The sequence below is a fragment of the Gavia stellata genome, chromosome 18 (assembly GCF_030936135.1).
Source record: "Gavia stellata isolate bGavSte3 chromosome 18, bGavSte3.hap2, whole genome shotgun sequence".
Classification (NCBI taxonomy): domain Eukaryota; kingdom Metazoa; phylum Chordata; class Aves; order Gaviiformes; family Gaviidae; genus Gavia; species Gavia stellata.
Window position 1 is genome coordinate 4,771,058 of NC_082611.1, and position 20,593 is coordinate 4,791,650.

The 20,593-nt window shown below is 56.8% G+C and overlaps 1 protein-coding gene across 2 annotated transcripts; it reads right to left on the reverse strand.

Annotated features, from left to right (window-relative positions):
• Window positions 1–260: 260 nt before the first annotated feature.
• SLC29A4 (solute carrier family 29 member 4) lies at window positions 261–4,344 on the reverse strand. 2 transcript variants are annotated; one of them, XM_059826453.1, is made up of 10 exons: window positions 4,185–4,344; window positions 3,374–3,505; window positions 3,147–3,260; window positions 2,938–3,029; window positions 2,353–2,422; window positions 1,684–1,949; window positions 1,459–1,594; window positions 1,040–1,227; window positions 516–756; window positions 261–441 (listed from the first exon to the last, which is right to left on the reverse strand). In XM_059826453.1, the coding sequence occupies exons 1-10, from the start codon at window positions 4,342–4,344 to the stop codon at window positions 299–301; spliced, it is 1,542 nt and encodes a 513-aa protein (XP_059682436.1). In that variant the 3' UTR covers window positions 261–298. The 2 variants fall into 2 exon arrangements, with proteins under 2 accessions (XP_059682436.1, XP_059682435.1); XM_059826452.1 differs by having other exon boundaries at window positions 2,353–2,427; window positions 2,938–3,066.
• Window positions 4,345–20,593: the final 16,249 nt, after the last annotated feature.

A 20,593-nucleotide genomic window follows, 5' to 3' on the forward strand; every position in this document is an offset into this window, starting at 1 on the left:
CCCCCCACCCCTTCCCACCAGAGAGCTGCACATCACTGATGGGGATTGCCCCCAAAAGCAACGAGACCGTCCCCCGGCGCGGGGGGGGAATGTCACCCCAAGAAGTGGCCCTGGCTGGGCAGCACGGGCAGTTTTTGGATGCATGGCCCCATGCCAACGGGATGCCGGTTCCTGTCCGCCCTGGGGCAGCTTTCTGGCTCCGGGCTCCCTCCCCGAGAAGAGACATGGGCCAAGCGGGGCGGTGGGGACCATGGTGGGAAGCAGGTCCCATCTTGTCCCCGTCGCCCCGCCCTGGGGCTCAGTACCCCAATGTAAAGGAGCCGTTGGAGGTTTCGGTGTAGAAACAGGTACTGTGGGACGTACTGGTGAGGCTGTAGGCAAAATACGCCACGGCCGAGCCCAGCGTTAAGCCCGTCATGTAGGACACGGTCATGGTGTTCCCTGCGGGAAGGGACACGGGGTGTCAGGGTGCTCTGGCCACACCATGTGGGGTCCCCAGGAGGGCTTGGTCCTACCTGCCAGCTCCCGCTGCTCAGGGCTCACTTTTCCGGCGGCCAGGATCATGGGGACGCTGCCGAAGTAGCCATTGGTGATGCCCATGAGGAGAGAGAAGATGCAGGGCCAGGCAGGGTGGCCGAAGGTGGGCCTCCCATTGGGGTAGACGCACATGATGAAGAGGGGGATGAAGACCACGCGGAGGCAGGAGTAGACGAGGAGGTGGGTCCCTCTCCAGTCGTAGGGCAGGGCAGCCAGGATCTGCAGTGAGGGGCAGAGACCATGCTGTGGGAGCCGAGGAGGCTGGGGAGGGCAACATGGTGCCCAAAATGGGGCAGCAAGGAGAAGATGAGATGGTGGCAAGACCATCTGGTGCAGGAGCCCAACCTCAGCCATGCCGGTGAGCAACCTCACACTAGTTAGATACCCATGGGGTGGAGATGAACCTTGGTGGAGCCAAGCGGCTTTGAAGGAGGACACAAAAAGGAGGCATGGCGGAAGGGCCACATCCGCCCCACCACGTTGGAGCTGGCCTCTCTCCTACCTTGCCGACGAAGTCGGAGAGGTTGAAGATGGCCATGATGAGGATGGGGAGCCATTCCCCCAGCGTGCAGTTGTGGATCTCTGACTCCAGCCCGGGAAAGAGGCACAGCGTGATGAAGTACGTCATGGCGATGGAGAGCATGTAGGCCCAGATGAGCCGGGAAACGACGTAGCGGTGGAGCAGCATGTCTGGCAGGTACGGGCAGCACAGCTCAGCCAAAACACCCAGCCCTACCCTTGCAGAGACTGAAAGTCTTGCCTGCACCCCGACAGTGGCTTCCAAAGATGCGATTGCCCCATGTTTTTGGGTCTGTTGAGAAGGGTTGACCCTTCCCCAATGCCCTAGGCCACCAATCGCTCCTTCTGCCCCATAAAATGCTGCAAAATTGGCTCACCCCCTCCCCTGAGACCGCCACCCACCTCTAAAGCTGGGCCAGCTCCTCTTGATTTTGGGCCGAGGGACGTCAAAGCGCATGTAGGTGCCGCTGCCAGCCAGCTCAGCTTCGGGTCCTGGGCTGCCCCGGGGGGAGCTCGGCTGTCCCTGCGGCCGGTTCTCCTGCGAGGGGGGGAGAGGGGACACCAGTGCTGAGCTCCAGTGGGAAGAGGGACCCCAGGGGGCATCAAGGAAACTCATCCTTGGCTTACAAATCGGACATCCTCGGCGGTGACATCGTGGTGGACGCGGTAGCCTGTCCCATGGTCACCAGCCCCCCGGGGCTCGGGGAGACCCTTGCGGGAGCAGGCAGTGTAATAGCGGACGAAGCGGGTGCGCTTCACCAGGAGGTGGAGGATGAAGCACGTCAGCTCCATGCCGATGGAGATGAAGAAGAAGATGACCGTGTTCTCCTTCTCATCTGACAGCAGCAGCTTGGTGAAGATGCGGCTGAGTGAGATGATGACCCCAGCGGTGCCTGGTGGCACAGGAGAGCTATTGGCACTGCGTCCTGCTGAGCCCCACAGCTCGGGGACCCCCCAGCAGCCCCCCACCATATGGAGGTGATACCTCCAAATGTGGTGTAGCTATGAACAGTGATTTTTTTGGGCCAGTGGAGCCAGCTCCTGACAGACCCCACCCCCACCCCCAGCTTGATATGGCAGTGCAGTGGGTCTTGCAAGTGATTTACAAACCATTAAACACCCTGGTTTGCTGGGGAGCACCCTGGGGTGTCCCTGACCTGCTGGCAACCTGGTCGACCTGTGCTAGGGACAGCGCGGCCCCGGGTGTGACTCACCGGGGCCCTGGGAGACAGTAGAGGAGGGTCCCCTCCGAGCGAGCCCGCACAGTCAAACGCGGCCGCAGATGCAGGTACTTACTCTCGCCCGTCATCACCCCCTGCGTGTAGCGCTTGGGCAGCAGCCCCGTGTAGCCGTAGAAGCTGGATTGCTGCACTTCAGGAGAGATGCGCCGAGGGGAGAAGGAGGGATTATTGCTGCAGCCGAAATGCCGGGTAGGGGGAAGAAACCCCGCTGGGGGCCCACATGCCGTCCCACCCGGGAGGTGCACCCTTCCTGAATAGCCAACGCAGTGCCCGAAGCCGCCTTGCCCCAAAAGGCGGGGGGGGGGGGGGGCGCTTTTTGCCCTCCCTGGATGCCCCACCATGGCTGTTCCCACCAAGAGTGGCCACCAGGTGCAGGGGCTTGGGAAGCCACCATGGTGGCCCAAATGGCAAAGCCATCGTGGTGTCCGGGACTGATGCACAGTTTGGTGTTGGTGCCGCGGTCCAGTCCCACGGTGCCTGGACAGAGGTGGAGAGGACGGAGCAGGGACACGAGGGTCAGCTTATAGGGATCAGAGCAAGAGGTTGTCCCAGGAGACCATGGCTCTTGGGGATGGGGATGTTTTCCCACCCTTATCTGAAGGACTGTGCTTGCCCCGGCGCCAGCCGCTGGCCCACATACCTGTGCAGCCAAAGGCCACCACCCCGACGGCGACCAGGTTGATGGCGTAGGCTTGCCTGCGGGTGAAGAGCTCCAGCCAGACGTCGCAGATGCTGACGAAGAGCAGAGGCCCCAGGGCAAAGAGGTAGCCTGCAGGTGGGAAGCAGAGGCGGGTGGTGGGGGGTAATGTGGGGCTGGTGCTGCTGGGGGCTGTGGGGACCCCCACTCACCCACGGAGATCCGGGTGTGCAAGCTCAGCAGCTCCACCAGCGCGTTGTTGAGGATGACGGCCACCAAGGCCACCAGGATGTAGGTGAGGCTCATATCGAAGACGATGGAGGTCCCTGTGGAGAGGCAGGCGATGGGTGGTACCGGGGGTCCGGCTGCCCTGGAAGCGAGGCCGAGCTCCCCCCAGGTTTGGGGTGGCTGGGAAGTGCTGCAGCTGCTGGAGACCTACCTGGGTATTTATGGTGCAGGTAGTCCACATCGGTGATAAAGCTGTTGTACGGCAGAAGAAATCCCACCCCGGCCAGCAGCATGGCAAAGTAAATCCCATGGTATTGATCCTGGGGCTCGGGATCCTCAGAAACTGCCCCAAAAGAGGAAAGAAAGAAAAAGATGTGACAGTGGCACCTGCAGCAGACCCCCAGCCGTGGGACGACGAATGGTACTTCCACATCCTTTATGGCAAATGAGGGGGGACCCACAGCAAGCAGCCCAGCGCCCCACAGCTCTCACGGCTAAACGGCCCCAGCCCTGAGAAACTCCTTCCGTAAATAAAGGCATTTCAACGAGAGACCCAGGAGGCAGGAAAATACCCGGGCTTTGGGGGCTGATCACTTTTAGTAGCAGCCAAATAACCTGAGCGCCAGGCAGTGTGGGTAACAGCCAAAGCCAAGGCGCAGGAGGGGTTGGAGGGGCGTGGAGGTGGACAGGGATGCCCCGGGATGTGGAGCAGGGCTGGGATAAACCCCAGGGGCATCCCTGAGCCCTGCACGGGAAAGGGTGAAGCTGCAGGCTGGGGGTGAGCCGGGCAGGAGAGCCAGGGCATGAACCCTCAACTCCCTGCCAACCCGCAGAGCCCACTGCCGTGGGATGCTGTGCAGCTCACATGGGTACAAACAGGTCCAAAAAAAGGCGTCGGGCAATTTTATGGCCTTTCAGGCCATTTGTGGCTATTAAACCCAGACCAGGAAGCTCCTAAATGGGTGGGAAACTAGCAGGAAACCCGGCTGCTGGCTGCGGGCTGGGGCCGTGCCTGCCCTCACCCGGCTCCATGAAGGTGAGGACGCCCTTGGCCTGGCTGCCCCTCTGCAGCTCGTCCTCCTCCAGCTGGTAGCTGTCGAAGCTGAAGCTCATCACCACGTTGCCCTCCGGCGTCCCCACGGGGCTCAGCTCCTTGAAGCGCTCGGCTCCCACCGAGCCCATCGTGGCCGCCCTGGGAGGGAGAGCGGTGACACCCTGGGGGCACAGCTCCTGTGTCCCCCAGGGATCATCCCCCAGGGGATGCCAGGGCTCTGCAAGGGACAGACAGCACGTGGCTGGCCCTGAGCCTTCGTCACCCCACCGTAACCCCACGACTCCTATGTTTTTTCCACCTGGAAAGATGCTTTCCCCAAGCAGCGAGGTCCCTTGATGCACTGGGCAGGAGTTTGGATTTGGGGTGATCAGGGGGTGCGTGCAAGCCTCCCCCAAGGCACAGCACTCGTCCCAGCCCGGCTCAACACCTCACCGCAGTGCTACCGATGCCAAATGCTGCCGCGCTTTCCAAAAGCAATTAGAGAAATTAATGGATGAAAAACCACTCACGGAGGGCGGCTGCTGGGGAAGATCCCGGCTGCCTCGGGAAGCCCTTGCTCTTTGCAGGCAGCACACGCTTACTCTGCTCTATGCCCTTTTCCAGCATCTCTGCTGCCCGGGGCTGGGGCAGAGCCACCGGCCGGGGCAGACACACTCCTGCAGCCTTTCCAGGGAGAGGATGGGCTGCGACCCGGCTTTTAAGATGAGCATTTTAGAACTGCTTCTCTGAGGGGCCACGGCACAGCAGGGCGATGCTCAGAGAGCTGCCGGAGAGACCCCCAGCAACACGCCCGAGAGGGTCCGCACCAAATGCATCCCAAAATGAGCTCCCAAAACATCTGGCATCCTCCAGCGAGCCTACCAGAGGCAGCCAAAGCATGGTTCATGCCTCTGGGGCCAGCCCAGCCCAGGCCCTGGGGGGCAGCCCGGGGGCCGCTCTGTATTACCGGTGCCAGTCGCTAGATGCCAGCCTGCCTCTGCGCCCGCTGCCCGCGGACCACCCAACCGGCCGGGGGGAAATCATCTCCAAGGCAGCAGGTTGAGGCAGGCAAGGGAAGAAAAATCAATTATTCCAGTGATCTCTCTGGTCTCCCTGCCCAGATGCGGCGTTTGCAGGAGCAGAGAGGTTTTCCAGCATCTCCCCGGCTGCCAGGATGGGTGGGATGCTGGGGGACCCCGGGGTGGGTGGCAAAGGTGGTGCCCACGGACCCCGCAAGCGTAAACCTAGAACCTAAAATGGGTCTGCGCGCTGCAGAGACTGGTGGCACAGAGAAGCGCTGCCACAGCCCCGAGGCCCTGCGGAGGCCTGGACGGGGCCAGGCTGGGGTCCCCAGCCTGCACCACGCCGGGGTGGGCCCCAAGGCACCCCATCCCGCAGCACTGTGGGCAGGACAACCCAGCGGGGCACGCTTTGGCTGGGGACACTGCTCCATCCCATCGCTCATGGGTGAGCTGGTTGTGATCCCCTCCACCGAGCACCCTCCTGTGCCTGATGCTACCCCAGGCAATAAAACCCAACGGGCAGCATCTCCTGGGATGCCAGAAAAGCCTGTTGCAGGGTTTTTCCATAGCAGAGATCCCAGCTGGGGAACACGCCGGCCGGAAACGTCCCGTACCGACTGTGGCCCAAACTTCTTGATGCCACAGGGCTGGGAGCAGAGCGGGATGCGCTGCACAGCCACGGTGTTGGACCACCCTCCAGCACCCCTCCGCCTTGCTGCTCCGAGCATCCCTGTGCCGCGGAAAATCACATTTTCCCCTCCTTTTGGCTTTACACCCGTCTACACCAGAGGGGACTGGGGCCCTGCTGCCCCCCTGGGCCCAGGGGGGGAGGGGAGGGGGTCCTCCCTCACGCCCAGGGGTGGGAGGGCTCACCCAGGGACAGGGCCGGGCGGAGCGGGGCACCCCAACCCCGCTGCACCCCCGTGCCAGGGGACCCCCGGGCAAGCGCAGACCCCCCTCCCACCCCCGTCAGGGCAGAGAAGCGATTTTCGCTCTGGCAGAAGGGTCCCCCGACATCTTGCGAGCAGCGAAGTTGCAATAAACGGGGGGGGGGGGGATTAATAACCCCCTCCCGGGGCTGCAGGGGCTAAACCCGTCCCCGGCCGCGCCCGCGGTCGGATGCTGGGCAGCCGGGGAGGGCAGGGGGTCGGGGAAGGGCGCTCCCCGCACCTCGCCCCCCGCACCGGGCGGTCCCGGCCCTGCCCAACAGCTCGGCGGCGGCTCTTACCTCCCTCCGCCGCGGCGGCTCTGCGGCATCGGCGCTGCGCCCGCCCCGCTCAGCCCCGGCGGCCGCCGGCCCCCGGCCCCGCCATGCCGGAGCCTCCTCCGGGGGACGGGGGGGGGGCGCGGGGCGGGGGGAGGCAGCGAGTGCGGCGGCTGCCAGAGAGGAGCGGAGGCGGCCCCGGCCCTGCCCCCCGCCCGCATCCGCCCGCCTCCCCGTCACTCCTCCCCGCCCCCCCGGCCCGACCCCCCCGCCAGCCCCGGGCCGCCGGGCCAGGGCTGGGTCAGCCCCGGGGCCGCAGGGAGGGGGGTTCTTCCCGTGGAGAGAGCACGTCCATACAGAATCACAGAGTCACAGAATCACTACGGTTGGAAAAGACCTCTAAGATCATCAAGTCCAACCTGGGAAAAAAAAAAAAAAAAAAAAAAAAAAAACACCACAAAAAACAAAAAACAAAAACAACAAAAAAAAACCAAACAAAAAAAAAGAAAACAAAAACCCAAAACCCATCATACAACAACAACAAGCCACAACCCACCCAACACCACACAGCACCATGTCCATCAAGCTACATCCCACAATGCCACATCCACACGCTCCTTGAATACCTCCAGTGATGGTGACCCCACCACCTCCCTGGGCAGCCTATTCCAATGTTTCACTACTCTCTCAGTAAAGAACTTTTTCCTAATATCCAGCCTGAACCTCCCCTGGTGCAACTTGAGGCCATTTCCTCTTGTCCTGTCACTTGTCACTTGGGAGAAGAGACCAACACCCACCTCCCCACAACCCCCTTTCAGGCAGTTGTAGAGAGCGATGAGGTCTCCCCTCAGCCCCCTCTTCTCCAGACTGAACACCCCCAGCTCCCTCAGCCACTCCTCATCAGACTTACCCCTGTCTATAGGTACTGCCTATAGGCACCTCCTATGGAGGCTTTGGGGGGGGGTCGGAGGCCTGGAGCCCGCTGCAAAGAGGTTCGTTAGGAAGGAAGGTGCGGTCATGTCATTTGGGACATGACATGAGCTGTGCAGGGACAGGGCCCTTCCCACCCTGCAAACAGTTTTGGCATAAGAGGGGCCAACGGGGTCAGCATGAGCTGTCCCATAGATGGAGGGATGTACAGACAGGATGGATGGATGGATGGATGGACAGACAGAAGAACAGATGAATGGACAGAAGGATGGATGGATAGACAAAAGGATGGATGGATGGATGGATAGACAAAAGGATGGATGGACGGATGGGTGGGTGGGTGGGTGGATGGATGGATGGATGGATGGACAGAAGAACAGATGGATGGACAGAAGGATGGATGGATAGACAAAAGGATGGATGGATGGATAGACAAAAGGATGGATGGATGGATAGATGGGTGGGTGGGTGGGTGGGTGGATGGATGGATGGATGGATGGACAGACAGAAGAATAGATGGATGGACAGAAGGATGGATGGATAGATGGGTGGGTGGGTGGGTGGGTGGATGGATGGATGGATAGATGGACAGACAGAAGGATGGATGGATGGACAGAAGGATGGATGGATGGATAGATGGGTGGGTGGGTGGATGGATGGATGGACAGAAGAATAGATGGATGGACAGAAGGATGGATGGATAGACAAAAGGATGGATGGATGGATAGATGGGTGGGTGGGTGAATGGATGGATAGTTGGACAGACAGAAGAATAGATGGATGGACAGAAGGATGGATGGATGGATGGATGGATGGATGGATGGATGGACAGACAGAAGAATAGATGGATGGACAGAAGGATGGATGGATGGATAGATGGGTGGGTGGGTGGATGCATGGATGGACAGAAGAATAGATGGATGGACAGAAGGATGGATGGATGGATGGATAGATGGGTGGGTGGGTGAATGGATGGATAGTTGGACAGACAGAAGAATAGATGGATGGACAGAAGGATGGATGGATGGATGGATGGATGGATGGATGGATGGACAGACAGAAGAATAGATGGATGGACAGAAGGATGGATGGATGGATAGATGGGTGGGTGGGTGGATGCATGGATGGACAGAAGAATAGATGGATGGACAGAAGGATGGATGGATGGATGGATAGATGGGTGGGTGGGTGGGCGGGTGGATGGGTGGATAGGTGGATAGATGGACAGACAGAAGAATAGATGGATGGACAGAAGGATGGATGGATGGATAGATGGGTGGGTGGGTGGGTGGATGGATGGATGGATAGATGGACAGACAGAAGAATAGATGGGTGGACAGAAGGATGGATGGATGGACAGAAGGATGGATGGATGGATAGATGGGTGGGTGGGTGGGTGGATGGGTGGATGGACGGATGGATGGATGGATGGATGGATGGATGGATGGATGGATGGATTGCAGCTCTGCCTAGCAGAATGCAGCAATCCCCCCAGCTTTTTGGGGAAGGAAGTGGGGACTGTCTGCTCCCCAGCATAACCAGGGCGTGGAAAGAAAGAAAGAAGGGAACCAACAGCGTGGGGCAGTGGGGACATCCAGGGAGAGGATGTGTGTCCCCGAGGAGGGTGCTCCAGGCAGGGACACCGCGGGTGTCCCATCCCTCCCGAGCTGGGTGAGCCGGACAAGGCTTTGATGCTATCGGGTTTTTCTTGCAGAAGCAGCAAGGCATGGGGGGGGGGGGGGGAACTTGCAGGTGCCCCCTCCCACCAAGCTGGGTGAGAGCCCTGGGGGACCAGCTCTCCCCACCCGGGATGTGGGATGATGGCGGCAACGGGAAGGCAGAGAGGTGGTAGCATCCCTGCTCACACGCTGTGGCTGCAGCGCGCCGGGCTGTGAATTACAATTTTCTCGCAGTCAATAAATGCTGCGTTGTATAAATCAGCGCGCGGAGCCAGCGGGATGCGCTGCTGCCGCTCACGCCAGAGGAAATTAGAGACAAAACCGGCTGCAACGCCTGAGCCGCCCTTCTGCCGGGAGCAGGGCTGAGCAAGGGGGCTCCCGCAAATTCATCGCAGGGAGGAAAGCAGGCCAGGTGGAAATTTCCATCTTTTCTCCTTGGCTGAAATAGCCGGAGTTTGGCTCAGAGCAAGCCAGACGGCTGCGCCAAGCTCTGCCCGGAGCCAGGGGCTCAACTTTCCCTGCTTCCCCCTTGGCTGAGCACCTGCAAAGCTCAGTGCACTAGTGCAAGGGGGGATTTTTTTTCAGGCTGCTTGTTTTGGCTGGGTTTATTCAGCTCTAATTTGATAGTGTCATTGTATGTGATCAAAGCATGTCACTCCTCTTGGAGTATGTCCCCTTGCCCCACACCAGACCCCATCACCCCCTGATAGGTACCTTGGAAAGTTAATAAAAGGGGGTGACTCTGGGGGGGGTTCCCCGGGCCCCACCTGCTGCTGGTCGGCACCCAGACAGTGCAAGTGCTCTACAAAAAGAGCAGGATGAGCTGAAGCATATGTGCGCTCGCCTTTTCACAGCTCGCCGGCGAGGCCCTGCTGCCTTGCCAGGCAGTATTACTCACCGCCTTCCGCAGGGATTCTCCATGAGCCGGTTCTCCCCATCCCGAAGCTCCAGGTACAGAGATTGGGGGGGGGGCGGTACTTTAAAAAGCGCCTGAGCTCAGGGGACCATCTCAGCTCCAAAGGCACTTGGTGCTCCCCAAGCCATGGGGAGAGGCTGCGACTAAACACCTCGTGGCAAGTAACAAGCTCCTGAGTTTTACTGTCCTGTCTAAAATCACATGACCTCTTGATCCCTATTTTGGGGGACAAGGGGGTTCCCATTCTGCTATGGGTGCAACGAGGCTGTGCTGGGGTACCCGAAGAAACTGCTAAAGCTTGGAGGGCTATGGGGAACCACGGGGAGATGAATCCATCAGGGTGACCTTCTCTGAATGCTTTCTTTCTGCCTTCCCCATCCCCAAGGGCAATGTCAGACCCAAACGACACTCTCCACCCTCCCAAAGTGCCCGAGGTGACCCCCGAGCACGGGCAGGCTGAGCCACCGCTGCCCGACGGTGGCATGGGGGGGTGTCCCGTGAGCTGGGCTCTCCCTGAGTTTTGCTGGGCTTTTCAATTTTTTAAGCTGGCCCTGAATAATTCAGCTTTGATGTAGCTGGCTCAAGGTTGGTGAGCTTGTATGCACCTTGGGTTTCTGCTTGACCCACTTTGACAGCCAGGAAAACCTGCCAGGCACGACGCTCCGAGTGCGATGGGGCGAAGCTGGCCCAGACAGCTGGTCCCCACGGCAGGCGCAACGTCCCCCACACACACAGCCCCATCCCAGGGTCTCCCCCTGTACCCTCACATTCAACAACATGGACCACAGAGCATCCCTCACCTGAACCACAGCTTTTTAGAGGTATTTTTGCCTTCTCCCCTTTTCCTGCCTCTCCGCGCTGTCCCACGGCTCCCAGCACGAGCCGGTGCATCCCGGTGGCATTTGCTGGATTACGAGGAGGGATTTGCTTGTCTCCGTGAACCAGCTAACACCCTGCGGCTGCCTCGCCACGGCTCCTTGCTATTCAGAGCCTCACCTCGCTTTCCTGGAGCCTGGTCGAGCACTGATTAATCCCGCCGGGCGGGATAAGACACTGCTGATTCATTTGGCTCTGAGACATCGGATTAGGACGGTCTCCAGAAATCCCTTGTATTGCATTTTTTTCTTGCCCTTCCAACAGAGTCAGGTTTTATTAATCATTGCTGTTGCAGAGGTGAGAGGAAGGAGAGACCTTTCAAGTGTCCGCATCCCACTCACCACACTACCAAATCCCATGGCTTTTCACCCTTGGGGACCGCGGGAAGCGGCTGTCCCTGCTGTCCCCGTCCCTGTGGGCACAGCCACAAGTCGTCCCTTGGTTAAGGAGCGACAAAATCCAGCTCCTTAACCAAGCCATGCTCACCCTCTGAGGGTGTCCCGGGCATTCCGTCCCCAGTGCCGTGTCCTCTCTGCACCGGCCGGAGTGGGTGACACCATACCTGCGATTGCTGAGCAGGGGGGACCAGGCAAAGGGGTGAAACATCTGAGCCGCACTCCCCACACCCCCACGCTCAGTGCTCTTGGGAGTGCTGTGCATCCGTCTCTTCCACTTCACGGGAAGGGGAGGCTGTTCCAGAGCCTGCAATCCCCTCTTGGAAAAGCTCCTTTAAATAGCATCGCAGCCTTCGCATCCTTCCCCAGGGTCTGCTCCCAATGCCGGCCAAGCGTGCCGTGCCGGCACCGGGAGCATCCTCGGCAGTGCCGGCTTTGCACGGAGACGGTGGGGATTAAACAGGGCTGTCGTCACTTGGCCGGAGTCACACTTGGGGGATTATCAGGGCCTGGGAGAAGCAGGGAGTAGCCAGGGAATTTGTTCAATGCAACTGGAGGGGTTTCCCGCAATCCAATTGCAGGCGAATAGAAATCCCCGGTGCTGGCGGGAGCTCGGCACTGGAGGCTGTGGGGATTAACTGGGTTTTCCCCAAGCTTTGCAACAGGACTGGGGTGGGAGGAGGCTCTAAGCCCAAAGCACCGGGTTTAAATGCCCCAGGGAGATGCAGGGGCCTGAGCTGAGCACCAGCTTTGGGGCACCCAGCCCTTGTCCCAAGGCCAAGGACCAACTGCTTCCACCCGGATGACCCGATTCTCCTGCAAGGGGTTACTCTGTGCATCCCTCCTGCCCCCAAATCAGCTAAACCAGCCTGAGAGAGCTGGAGAAACCCAGGGAGGATACCCACAGCTTTGCATTTCCCCCGCCTCCTTCTTTGTTGGAACAGATTTGCATCCATCACTAATTAATCCAAGATGAGCTGCTAATTCAGCTCCTTGATTGCAACTTTGCATAATTGCTGCACGCACAGGCAGAGCTGCAGGACGGGATAAAAAAGGAGACAATCAGCAGCGGGTGCAGAGGAAACAGCGGCCGGGAAGGGCCGGTTCAGCTCTCTCCCACTCACCGGGCTATTTAAAGACCCAGGTTGAGAGAAGAGATTTTTCTCTGGGAGGAGAAAATAGTGACAGTCACCCTTGGATGAGGTTTTTTCCCCCCATGCCGGGCTCACAAAAGGCCTCGCCAGCAGCCACAAAGCCTGAGCCCCTCTGGCAATGGGGAAACCACGAGTTAGAGGCAACACGGCCCTTTTGGCTATTCCCATCATGCTACCACATGCTGTCCACCTCCCCATGCTTCCCTTTTTCCAGTGTCCAAGTTGTTGTCTGTAGGTTTCAGAGTGAACGTTCCACCAAGTTGAGCAGGGAGATTGCCTCCCCCAGAACCAGTGCTCCAGGCTTCTCCCCCACCCACTGGGTACGTTAAACCCCCCCAAAACAAGCCCCATTGGCCAACAAGCCAGGCCGGCCGCAAGGCGCTACCTTTTCAGAAAGCAACCCAGCGGCGCAAGGGAGGCCGGGCGGCATCGCCCAGCGCCGCGGCAATGGGCAGAGCCACCAGCTGAGCCAACCTAAGCCCTCAGTGGCACAATTAGTGGGGAAAAAATCCGCTTTTCCTGCCGGTGATGCGCAAAGCAGTTCTCACCGGGCTCTGAAAGGCGGGTGGGCTCCCGGGGGCGATGCAGCCGGTGCCACACAGGCAGGTAATGTGCAAGCAAATTGATGCTGAGTTGGGTTATTTTACCACACTCCTCTTCCTCCTCTGCTCACATCCCACCGGCAGACGTTTTCCCCCACCAGTTTAACACCTCCATGCACCCCCCAGCACCCCGAAAGCTGAGTGACGGGGCAGCAAACAGCGGCAGACAGGTCAGCTCCGCGCTCCCTATTCACGTTTCGCCCCGCAGAAGAAAAGAGCTACTTTCAGCTCCAGCCTTTTCTCTAGAAAAATGCAGCTCCCAGCCCGGGGGCCCCTTCCCCGGCCCCACGGCGAGGGCTGAAAGGGGGCTTGAGCGGCCGGGCTGGCCCCACCACCCCTCTTAATCAGCCGGGGCATGCGTGAAGCCTAATGCCGTCGCAAAGATTTCGGCACTATTGACACACACGGCGTGTTAAACGCCTTACGGGGGATTTGCATAAGCTTGGGGAGGGAAGAAGAGCGCGGAGAAAAGTGTCGACAATGGGAAAGTAAATGCATTAAAGCGCTTAGGGGGAAAAAAAAATCTGATAAAGGAATAAACCAGTTAAGGGAATATATTACTCGTAGCACAGTTATTCAAATCCTGCCTTATAGGAAATCCTCTTAAAGCGATCACCTGATTGTGTGTTAAATTCCTAATTGAATAATAGAAGAATTATGTATTTCTTCCATAAAGGCACAAAGATGGGAGTCCATGCGGATGCTCACTCAGAGGGGAGCTGGCGACAGAGGAGATGCAGGGAGAGGGGTCCGAAGGCAGCAGCATCATCCAGGAGGGATGCGATGGGAGATCTGGGGCCAAGGGAGGATACAGGGAGGGATGCCTGGGGAAGGCTGCAGCACCGAGCGCCTTTGAGGGCCGGGGAGCAAAGCTTCGCAGGGAGGCGTTGAGGAGCGATGGTGCCCAGGGGAGAAGGACCCGACGGATCTCCAGGGCCCCTCCAGCCCTGGTTGCTGCGACAGCGCGGAGCTCACCGAGGACGAAAAAGCCTCAGATGTGACTCCCGCCCCTGGAGCTGCAGGAGCGCAGCAGATACAACCACCCAGGATTTGGCGGGGAGGTGGGGGTTACAGCAGCCCCTGAAGCTGCTGAGGAGCAAAGCGGGGGGCTCTGGGGTAACCCCACTGCTGAGACAGGTCCTGCAGGAGAGGCATGGCCCCCACCACCGCCTCGCCAGCTTGCCCCCCAGTTTTCCCAGCCAGGGCTGAGGGTGATGCCTACGCAGCCTCTCCTGCCTTCAAGCTATAAATAAGATGCAAAAAAAAAAAAAAAAAAAAAAACCCAAACCCAAACCAAATTAAAAAAAGCATCACCTGGCACTCAAGAGGTGAGGGAGAACAGCAGGACTGACATGCACCAACCCCCCAGCCACACTGGGGGGAGGGGGGGGGGGGGGAAGGGAGAAAAAGAAACAGAAGAGCTAAAAATAGCCCTGGGAGCTGCTTTCTTCCCGGAGATCATTTTTCTACCCGGCCATTTCATTTCATAAACAGGATTATTTATTTATTTCTCCCCCTCTTTACTCCACTTCTCATGTTTTTTTATTCAATGCCACCACTTTACCCATCCCCACATCTCTTTTAAAAGCAAGTTAAAAAAACCCCAACACCCAAAACCAAGAAAAAAAACCCCCAACCCCCTTGATTGCTCCAGCAAAGGCTTGCGTTGCTACAGCTCTTTATAGGTAATTGAATATCCCAGAGTGCATCTGCTAATGCAAACTCCAATATAAATAAGCGGCAGCGGTGAGCGCAGGGAGGACAGAGGCAGCAGCTGAGAAAACAAAGCGAGCAGCGCCCAGCAAACCCTGCCCTGGCCAAGCTCGGGGCTGCCAGAGCCTTTTTATTAGGCAGAATTGGATTGCCGGGGCCAGGCTGAGGTCCCACTCCTGGGTGAGCACAGGAGCTGGCAGGGAACAGGGAGATGGTTATCGAGTTATCCTTGCCGCAGCGCCCTTTCTAGAGCCAAGCTTGTGCACGACAGCAGGGCGCAAAGCCCCCTGATTCCCAGGGGAGACCCCGTCCCCCTTAGCCCAGCAGGCCCCCCAAGGCTGGAGCAGCTCCAGCCGTACAGAGGAGCTTGTGCTTTTGCACCGTTTGCATCTCCAGCGGTGCCCGTACCTCCTCGCTTCAGCATCCTCCAGCGGCAGCCAGGGAAATCAGGGATGACAGGAGCAGTTAATTTGAGCCTGCAGAGGCCATCTTTCCCTGCGTGCATTGTTTTGTTTCCAAATAGACTTTTAATAACTAATTTCAGATGGTAAAAAGAAATAGCTACATCCTGACCTCTTGAAATGCAAATTGCCTTTCGCCCTGGGAGAGATGAAAGGCTGTTTCCTATCTGAAATGTTAAAAAGGAGCGAGATAACGTCTCCCGGTTCTGCCTCCCTGCTTTCATTTTCAACATTGTTTTGGGGTGAGGAGAGAAGAGATGCTCTGGGATTTTGCTGTGCCCATACAGAGCAAGCACAGGCACTTAAAAGCTGGAGGGGGTCCCCGGGGCACCTGGAGCAGAGACCCTGTACCCCAATGGTGCAAAGGGAGGTGTCACAGCATAGGGTTTGTATTTCTCTACGACTCAGCCCTGCTCCAGACAACACAGAGGGTGTGGGACCAGGTGAAGCCCAGAGCTTCGCCCCCTCCTGCCAGGACTCAATTTTTGGGCCCAGTTTCAAAAGCTGCAATAGGATTTGCTCAAGAAACCAGGGCAGAGTAGTGGTACAGCGGGGCAGAAATTCCCCCTGGCTTAAAGACAGAGCTAAAACCACCACCGCTCTGCTACAGCCTGGCCCCACCACGGTCCCCCCAGCCCGGCAGGGCTGCAGATAAACCCTTCTCCAACCTCCCAGCAGCTTTCTCACGCAGGAGACTGGGGGCACACACAGCAGCCAAGAGCCCTCCGCCTCCCCGAGGAGCTTTGGCTGAGGGCAAAGACAGACCATTTTTATTTTTTCCTATCTTGTTCTGCTCTGAGTCACGGAGCACCACTGCAGAGAAGGTGCCCTGAGCACGCACTGAAGGTGCTGCAGAGCTCCGCTGCAGCAGTAGCCAGAGGGATGCTCCGAGAGGGAAGAAGGGAAGGAGCAGGGATGCTCCGGGGGGGCGGTGGGAAAAGGCTGGGATGCTGCCGAGGAACGAGCAGGCACGCTCCGGGGACAGAAGGTTGGGGTGCTCCGAGGGAAGGCAGGAAGTAGCAGGGGTGTTCCCGGGGAGGAAGGCAGGGATGCTGCGGCGGCGGGAGCAGGGATGCTCCGCGCCCGCGGGGCCCCGCACCACCACCTGGCGGCTGCGCGGCGGCACCGCGCGGTCCCCCCGGTCCCCCCCCGGCCTCGGCGGGGACGTCGCTCCGGCCGCCCTCCGCTGATAAAACACCGACCCTGAGCGGGAGCTGCCGGGGAAGGCGCTGGTGAAGCGGCCGGAGGGGCGTTGCAAGTACCGCCCGCCTGCCCCGGGCGGGCAGGAGGGGAAGCCAGCCCCCAAAGCCAGCCCCCAAAGCCAGCCCCCAAAGCCAGCCCCCAAAGCCAGCCCCCAAAGCCAGCCCTTCAACGAGAGGTGCGAAGCTGGTACATGCCACGCCGGCACCCAAAGGTGGGAGCCTGCACCCAGTGCATGGACAAGGGGGGGGTCTGTTCCCCTGTGTCACTCGCTGCTCCCTGGCATAGCCCCTGACCTGGACCTTGTGCAAACACAAGTCTCTCGCCCTCTCTCACCCCCAGGGCCTTCCTTACCCCTGCAAAACGGTATTTTGGTATTCTGGATACTGCCAAAAGCCTCTAGCCTATTTTATGGCCTTACCTGGACTTAGTGTTCTCCAAATCCTTTATTATAACCTGTAACTTAATAAAACTTATTGCTAAAAAACACCCCCCAAACATAACAAGGTGCTGGAACACCAGGCATCAGATTTCCTCAGCTCCAGCAGGTTGGGCAGAAAGCCCTCGTTAGCTCACATCACACCATTAATTAGCTGAAGAAGCCTCTGCCAAGCACCTGGCTAAGACCTGTTTACACTAGAATTGTGCTCTTGCTCTGAGGTATTTCATCTTGGACTTGAGTCCTGCGCAGCAAAGGGTCTCAGTGCCCGAGCACTTGGTAGACCACCGCAGCACGGCTAAACGCAAAAGCCTACTCACTATCAAGAGAAAGTGTGCCAGGAAGGAACGCAGGCATGAGTCCATGTCTACCCTTGCAATAAGATAAATAATTGGAGATGAGATTTCTTAGTCCCTTCCCTGGGAGTTCAGGCGTAACGGGCCAGGCTCAGTAACAGCAGACAGATGCAAGACTGCCGCTCTGAACACAACGGCAGCTGCCTAGTTCAGGGCTGGGTTTGACCCATTATTTACCATTTTTCCCATGCTTGCTAGAGAATATTCGGCTTTGCTCTCCTAGCGCAGGAGCAGAGGGGCAGTCGTACCTCCCAAAACATCAGTCGGTTTGGATGACCACATCCATTGGGGGCGTGGGGGACCGAGGAGTTGTTGGCATCACCAGGGCGGCTGAAAGTTGCTGCCACTTACTGAATCCACCAGCAGCTTCTCTCAGATCTTCAGTTGGCTCCAGGCAGAAGATGGGCAACGTCACCAGCAGCTGAATGAACAGTTTAGAAACACGCATCTGAGCTAACATAGCCTATCTCGCCTGAAGCAAATGGAGGTGCACAAACAGCACTGGCAGGACAGAATCGCCCTCCAGAGCTAGATCTGCAGCGTCACAGCTGAGGCCTCACTATGAAACAGTCATGCAGGAGAAGGAGAGTCTCATCATAGCATGCTCCACCATTGCTGGCAAGAGCAGAAAGGCTTTCTCTCCTCTCATCCACCCCGGTCAGAGTGTTCATCGGGGCTTTGCAAAAGCAAGGATACATACAGAAGCAGGAGATGCCTCCTCACCCATCTGCGTGGGCTTGCTCCAGATCTTCCTCCTGGGCTTGAAGGTGAGAAGCAACAAACTCAGAGTGACAGCACAGTGAGCGGGGTGCATATTTCAAAGCACTGCTTCAGATGCAACCCATGAAAGAAAGAATAAGGGAAGTTATCTGCACCTGATGAGCAGGAGAAAAACACAGGAGTGCGAGTCCCAAAAAGAGCTTTAAGGAGGAACAAGAGGGAAAAAATGACATTTGCAAGCAAAATGTGCCCGGAGAAACTCAGCTTGCCCTTTCCCAGACCCTGCAAACCTCAAGCTGATGGTGTCTTTCGAGAGCGGCTACAAAGCACAGCTAGGACTGAGGGCTTACTACTGCTGGCATTTTGGTTTGGGCCACAGAGTGCAGAACACATATAGCGTCACCCTGACCTTATCCAGCCCCATCTCCAAGCAGCAAACAAAAGGAAGGAGACACAGAATACATATCACAACACAGATTTAATTTCTTAGGCAGTTATAAAATTACAAAGAGCGATGGGCTAGCAGTGAGAGCCAGACACTTGGTGAGGTGGAATGTTAGACAGATTTTTCCACTTATCAACACAGATATCGAACAGATTAAGTGAGCACTGCAGGATGCAGGGTTTTTTTCCAGGCGAGGAAGCAAATGCAAGAGCAAATAGATCCAGGTAGACAAAGGGTTGAGTCAACGCCCCATAGAAACCCAGAGCTACAGGTTCGGGAACAACTCCCCACTCCTGAGAAACGAGTCGGACACATGCAAAGGCAGCGCACGGGCAGTCAGCGTACAGATCGCTGCAGCCACGTGGTCAAAGCCGCAGCACTGAGACATCTGTAATGAGCACAACTGTAGCTACTTGCAAGCCAGAATAAAAACTTCGTCTGTTATTTTCAAGGCAGTGTAAGATGAGATTTGCCAATTTGAAGTGTGTCAAAATGAAGGCATGTTATGGTTAGAAAAATAGGAATTTGCTGAATTCCTTTGGTTGTGCAACTGGAATCTGAAAGGACTTATTTACAGTCAGAGACATGCTTTCTTCATTGCAAGCCTTTCACGGTGCAGCACAGATTCCAGGAAAAAAACAAAGGCCTGCTCTGCACATGTGGAGAAGACACTCTGCCTTGCTCTCAGATGTTAACAGGTTAAATCACAGCAACTGTTAGCCAGGACAGCTGGAGCACAGAACAAAAAACTTTCCAAACCTCTGCAGTGATTAATCCCCACCAATGCTTTGGACAAAGACTCCAGTTGCTCTGCAAACAGCAGCAGAGCATCTGCGCACACAAGTAGTATACTGAATAGCTCAGCGACCTACAAGGAAAGAAATTCTACCACCTTACTGCATGTTGCTTTGGTGCCAATGCCATTATTAGAGCCAAGAAAGCACAGCATGGGATGTTAACATAAAGAGTGCTCTGCTGATCAGCTTCTCAGGGCTCTACACTAACCTGCTCACCCAGCTGGTGGCTCTTCAGTTCATTCCTCCCTTTTTACTATTACACATAGGTCAGATGCAAGTTTCCTCTGCAGAGACACCTGTCACTGTATTAAGAGTCCTCTCAGGTATTTTTCTTGCATGCAGGCAGACTTGAGAAGCCACCACCTCTACCCCCACCCTCTGCAGAAACAGGCCCAAGACACTCACTTGCAGAGGACCTGAAGCAGCAAGGTACACACGCATCTGATCCCAGAGGGAGCTCTCACACAAACGTCTTGCTGAACACTGCCTCAGAAGAAACAGCTTTGACTAACCTCTTTATGCTTTTTACTTCCTCCTCCTCTGCCAGGCCCAGCCTTTTAACTGCTAGATTTGTATCTATCACTTTTATTTTGGAAACAGTGACGTTAAGAAGAGTCCGGAGCAGATAAAAGCTTTCTGCCTCAGAACTAGAAATACAAAGTAGGGTAAACAGACAGACGTCAAGACAGCAGCAGAGTATGTATACTCGCTACCTATTTGCACATCAAGAGAAACAGCTCCTTCCCTGTGGTACTCACTGGGAACAGATCCCACTGCAATCTAGGACCTGAGTTTAGGATTTCAAATTTGTGTTTCCCCCCTCCCCAGCTTTGGTTGTTTCAGTTGTCTATGTCTGCCACCCATCCTCTACAGAGTTAAAAAAAGCTATCAAAAAGTGCAGTCTGTACCTAGAGAGACACACGCTGTCACAGAACAAACACTGTCCTTCCAAGGAAGGTCAGTCTAAAATGAGAGGTGCTATATAGGTGTTCCTATATTGCATGACTACAAGCCCATGGCCACAGCACAGGGCTAGAGCCTCCTGGCTTAACAGCCCTGAATCCCCAGGGTAAGACTGTCAGAAGAGAAATTTTAGACACCACCTGATCCACAGAGCATAACAGTGCAATCATATGCTCCAGTCAGGTGAGGATGCAGCTGCAAACAGCATTTCTGGTATGTTTAAATAAAAAAAAAAAAAAATACATCTTTGTGTCATCGGGATAAAACCCCAACCTGAAAGGCTTCTAACTTTGGTAGCATACCACAACAGGGTGGTTACTGAGGGCCTAAGGCCATCAGAGGAAATGGTATTACTCATACGTTATCTGAGAAAAAGTTTATACCCTCATGCAATGAACTTAAGACAAACTACTGTCACCACTCTCAAATACACTATCAGTGGAAACCAGAAACCACCTGTTCCACTCTACTAGCTCCATGCTGGTCATTAACCCCACAAGATTAATGCTTTTGCTGTCTAAAAAGA

Bases quoted from the DNA above. Each gene is read 5' to 3' on its own strand.
- SLC29A4 (XM_059826452.1), bottom strand. From the start codon at position 4,344: ATGGGCTCGGTGGGAGCCGAGCGCTTCAAGGAGCTGAGCCCCGTGGGG. The intron at 1,228-1,458 runs GTGGGTGGCGGT...CGTACCTGCCAG, and splicing joins GAGCTGGCCCAGCTTTAGAG to ACATGCTGCTCCACCGCTAC. The intron at 442-515 runs GTAGGACCAAGC...CCCTTCCCGCAG, and splicing joins TGAGCAGCGGGAGCTGGCAG to GGAACACCATGACCGTGTCC.